Source organism: Oncorhynchus tshawytscha, linkage group LG16 (assembly GCF_018296145.1).
Source record: "Oncorhynchus tshawytscha isolate Ot180627B linkage group LG16, Otsh_v2.0, whole genome shotgun sequence".
NCBI lineage: Eukaryota > Metazoa > Chordata > Actinopteri > Salmoniformes > Salmonidae > Oncorhynchus > Oncorhynchus tshawytscha.
The window spans coordinates 1,266,498-1,271,714 of NC_056444.1; the positions used below are offsets into that span (position 1 = coordinate 1,266,498).

The 5,217-nt window shown below is 41.4% G+C and overlaps 1 protein-coding gene across 1 annotated transcript; it reads right to left on the bottom strand.

Annotated features, from left to right (window-relative positions):
- Window positions 1-218: 218 nt before the first annotated feature.
- Window positions 219-4,281, bottom strand: LOC112240313 (protein-lysine N-methyltransferase EEF2KMT). The gene is made up of 8 exons (XM_042298676.1): window positions 4,038-4,281; window positions 3,844-3,906; window positions 3,638-3,718; window positions 3,348-3,449; window positions 2,952-3,085; window positions 2,558-2,802; window positions 1,508-1,657; window positions 219-497 (listed from the first exon to the last, which is right to left on the bottom strand). The coding sequence occupies exons 1-8, from the start codon at window positions 4,161-4,163 to the stop codon at window positions 397-399; spliced, it is 1,002 nt and encodes a 333-aa protein (XP_042154610.1). The 5' UTR covers window positions 4,164-4,281; the 3' UTR covers window positions 219-396.
- Window positions 4,282-5,217: the final 936 nt, after the last annotated feature.

A 5,217-nucleotide genomic window follows, 5' to 3' on the forward strand; every position in this document is an offset into this window, starting at 1 on the left:
TGTGGATCTCTTCATTCCAGGCCATTTTGATTCTCCTCTTAAAGAACACGGGGTAGCAGGGTAGCCTAGTGGTTAGAGCGTTGGACTAGTAACCGGAAGGTTGCAAGTTCAAACCCCCGAGCTGACAAGGTACAATTCTGTCGTTCTGCCCCTGAACAGGCAGTTAACCCACTGTTCTTACAGTGTGTATAAATGGGATATTTTCCACACAATGTAAATATTTTGATGTAAATAAAGACTTTATTACACAGTAATACACATCTGGTTCTGGCTTGGTCTTATATTGTGTGCATCCCAAATGGCACCCTATTCCCTATCTAGTGCACTACTTTTGACCATAGCCCTATGGACCCTGGTCAAAAGTAGTGCACTTACAATGGGAATAGGATGCCATTATTATATGTACAGTTTGATCATCTCTATAGTGGCTTGTCTGTTGTAAAAGAACACATGGGTCACTGGTCCTGTCATGACCTCATGTTGGATTCCAGAACTTTCTGTGGGAGAGAAAAACAAAGGAGAAATTATAGATACAGCAGTTTCAGATGTGTATAATTATAGATCCATCTGGAAAGATCCATCAGTTTCAGAGGTGTATAATTATAGATCCATCAGTTTCAGATGTTTATAATTATAGATGCATCTGGAAAGGAATTCATCCAAGGCAATAGGATTAGATCTCTCCAGAACAGTGGAGATGGACTAGATCAATCACATGTATTTATAAAGCCCTTATTTTCATCAGTTGTCACCTAGAACTTCACTGTAACCCGGCATACAAGGTGACGAGTCCACTTGAAGACTATTGAGATTCATCCTCTACAGTATCTATGGGTTGGAGAGTCTCCTCACTGAGCTGCTCTTTGAAGACTATTGAGATTCATCCTCTACAGTATCTATGGGTTGGAGAGTCTCCTCACTGAGCTGCTCTTTGAAGACTATTGAGATTCATCCTCTACAGTATCTATGGGTTGGAGAGTCTCCTCACTGAGCTGCTCTTTGAAGACTATTGAGATTCATCCTCTACAGTATCTATGGGTTGGAGAGTCTCCTCACTGAGCTGCTCTTTGAAGACTATTGAGATTCATCCTCTACAGTATCTATGGGTTGGAGAGTCTCCTCACTGAGCTGCTCCTTGAAGACTATTGAGATTCATCCTCTACAGTATCTATGGGTTGGAGAGTCTCCTCACTCAGCTGCTCTTTGAAGACTATTGAGATTCATCCTCTACAGTATCCTCTACAGTATCTATGGGTTGGAGAGTCTCCTCACTCAGCTGCTCTTTGAAGACTATTGAGATTCATCCTCTACAGTATCTATGGGTTGGAGAGTCTCCTCACTGAGCTGCTCTTTGAAGACTATTGAGATTCATCCTCTACAGTATCTATGGGTTGGAGAGTCTCCTCACTCAGCTGCTATTTGAAGCAGTTGGTTTACTACTAATGATAGATTAAACTTGTAAAGATGTTTTCATTAGTTCTCTCAAAGCTCCAGGTTTAGTACTGACCTAGCTGGTGTTTAAAACTGTTATATGTGTCGGGGTTTCTGATGGTGGAGGAGATGTAGACATCAGGAGGGCTGCCATTGGCCGAACACCTCAGGATCTTAGAGAGAAGCTTCACCAGACAGCCAATGATATCTGGATCGTAAACTACGTCTATAACACAGGACACAACAGGACATGTTAGCTGACAGAATTAGGAAACAACAGGACATGTGTCAGCTGACAACAATAGAATTAGGACAACAGGACATGTGTCAGCTGACAACAATAGAATTAGGAAACAACAGGACATGTGTCAGCTGACAACAATAGAATTAGGAAACAACAGGACATGTGTCAGCTGACAACAATAGAATTAGGAAACAACAGGACATGTGTCAGCTGACAACAATAGAATTAGGAAACAACAGGACGTGTCAGCTGACAGAATTAGGAAACAACAGGACATGTGTGTCAGCTGACAGAATTAGGAAACAACAGGACATGTGTCAGCTGACAACAATAGAATTAGGAAACACATTTTATCCCTCACCAGCACCTGGGGAGCTGTTCCAGAAAGCTGGATCAATTAGTTAGTCAGGTAACTGCCAGGTAACTACCAGGTAACTGCCAGGCAACAGCCAGGTAACTACCAGGTAACTACCAGGTAACTACCAGGTAACAGCCAGGTAACTACCAGGTAACAGCCAGGTAACTGCCAGGTAACAGCCAGGTAACGGCCAGGTAACTGCCAGGTAACTACCAGGTAACTACCAGGTAACTGCCAGGTAACAGCCAGGTAACTGCCAGGTAACTACCAGGTAAAAGCCAGGTAACTGGCTAACTAATAATATATTTTGAGAAATATATACTTTTGTTGTAATTAAAGACTGGATTCAATCCATATCGCCAAAGCATCGCAGAAGATCTGCATACAAATGTAAAGGTCATTTCTGACCGAGTTGACATATGCAGTGTTTATTGTGAAGGAAGTCTCGACAGAGGGAACATTGCCTTTAAAGAGGATCTTCAGCTTTACGGATTGAATAGAATAGAGCCAGACCATGTTCCTACCTGCAGCGATGACCGTGGCGGCTCCGATCTCTCTCAGCTGCTTCTCTGTCACCTCCTCCCAGTCCAGATGCTCCACACTCACTCTGGGAGAGTTCTGGTTGTCCAGCCCATTGAGCTGGACGTTGTCCCTCAGTCTATGTAGAACGCTGAGGTGACAGTCACTGAACATGTAGCTGGAGGGACTGCAGGACCTACACACTGCTATACCAGTCAACCCTACACCACTGCCCAGCTCTAGGACTGTCCTGTAGGAGAGAGCAGAGACAGGACACCTCTCACATACAGGGAGAGGACACTCACAATAAACACACACCAGATTGAGATTACGAGTAGTAACCACAGCATGAGTTGTAGACAGAACACAATGACAAAACACACACAGTAGTGTACCAACCTGTCAGTGAAGGCGTGTGTGTTCTCCAGAGCCCATTCTGCGAGGTAAAGAGCTGCCTCCCATGTGACCAGGCCTGTAGTTCCTTCAGAGATCACAGCTGTACTCTCTGATAGACTCACTGCTTCTCCACACGGCTACACACACACACACACACACGTACGGTAAATATAAAATCAATGTTTAATTAAAGTAATCTTGAATTTAATAATAATTGTATTATTTTAAAGGATTTTATTTTAAAGGATAAAATAGAGCGTGGTGCTTGCAACGCCAGGGTTGTGGGTTCAATTCCCACGGGGAACCAGCATGAAAACAATGTATTCACTCACTACTGGAAGTTGTTCAGGATAAGAGCGTCTGCAAAATATAGAATACAGTGTGGTGTGTGTGTAGTACCAGTAAATAGCTCTTGTAGCACTCTGTCCCCTCCTCTACCCCCAGGACTTCCCCCAGTGCATCATAGAGCTCATCCAGGGGCTCCCTCCCACTGGCTTCATGCTGCACACAGGGAAGAGAAGCATCACATTACTGTTGTTTGCTTTAACAAAATGGACAATATAGTTATACTTTATTGTATTCATGTGAAACGTGTAGGAATTGCCTTTTTAAATGCACCAGTACAAGAGTGAACTATTTTCTGACAGAATGATATCAGACAAAAAATATATCAGATAAAACAAACTCACCCTTTTGATGAGCTGAGACAGAAACAGTCTCCTATATCTTACTGAGGGAGGATGTTTACAGCACAGTGGATGAAGGCATGTCTGGAAACAGGTGACAATAGTCATTGTTAGTGTGCTTTCCAACTCGGTAATCCAATGTACTGTTTCTATATATTTAACTAAATAGGTGCGACATTTAAAAAAGAAAATGCTTTTGACAGGAATACCTGGTTTAGAATGTCTAGAATCATTTCTGATGAGCTGTCGTTCTCGAGCTCCCTTTCAAGGAACTGTAGAAAACAACAACAAATTATGTTATTACTGTATTCATGTCTTACTATTCCTAAACAATGAAAAATAAACATTTAATTTATGATGCAGACCCTACAGAGTACAACATGCAAGCAGCCCCGCTACTTACATTCCATGGGAAATTTGGCAGTTGACCCATAGTGAAAAAGGAGACTTTAAAGTCATATAAAACATCTGCTCTATTCCTTATGCACGTGACTTTGGTTTTGTCGGTCTGATCCGTAGACCGATACATTTCGTTAATTTTCAACCAACCGAGATTTGAATTACACTAAACCACAGGCTGGCCACGTGTTTCCCTGGGTTTGTTGTCTTCCTCTTTACCCAAGAAGCACTCCTCCTGTCGCAATGCCTGATGGTCAATGTAGTATAATCATGACAGACAGTAACGTGATAAGGGATACATCTTTTTTTTTTTAAAGAAAGTACAAATTAGAAAACATTTACAATGAGATGAGTGCTGTATTTGATTTCCCAATAGAACCTGTATCTGTGGGCCTACTGTTCTCATTGCAACCCTTGAAGTTGATACAAGTCTACTGTTTGAGACCACTCCCCTTGTCTGTGTTATCTCTGCCTCCACAACTGTCATCCCAAATAAATGAAGCACCCAAAATGTGCCAGATTACGATAATGTAGCCTACTAAAGCTGCATAAGGACAAGGCTATTCTTCTGAAATGTGACTTTCTTTAACATTTCAGGTGGAATTAAGATCTCGTCTAAATGAACAAGCTGTGTGCACAAGGGTGTAAGATATTATGGACAGTGGATGTGGGTTACTTATAATATCTACTTGTCTAAAGCTTTTTCAGCCCGCTCTTTTCCTGCAGTGTCATTCAGAGAAGATAACACCTCTACAGTTGTTCTTCATTCAACAGAATGACCTCAAACAGCAAACAACACGTCTGAACATTGAAGGTCAGAAATGTCATTTCGACGGTGATGTTTTCAAATTTTGTAACACTATATTTAAATTGATATTATGGCTGCCTTATTGAGTCAAAATGAGATTCCATGTTTGATTACAATCGTTTTGGTAATAATGAAAAATGTGTCATTTTCAACTGGCAGAAATGGATGGGATATTTTTTTTAAAGAATATTGAGTGGTAGTGGAATTCAGTGGCCATAATAAAGTGTAGTATTTTATGATTATATTTGATATTATTAGGCTAAATATCAAGCGTTTTGTTGTGGCTGGAAATTACTATCAAACAGAGGGTTTAGTTCAGATTATTCACAGAACTGCTACATCATCTCATCCTGCAATCCACCGGAACTCTTGTTAC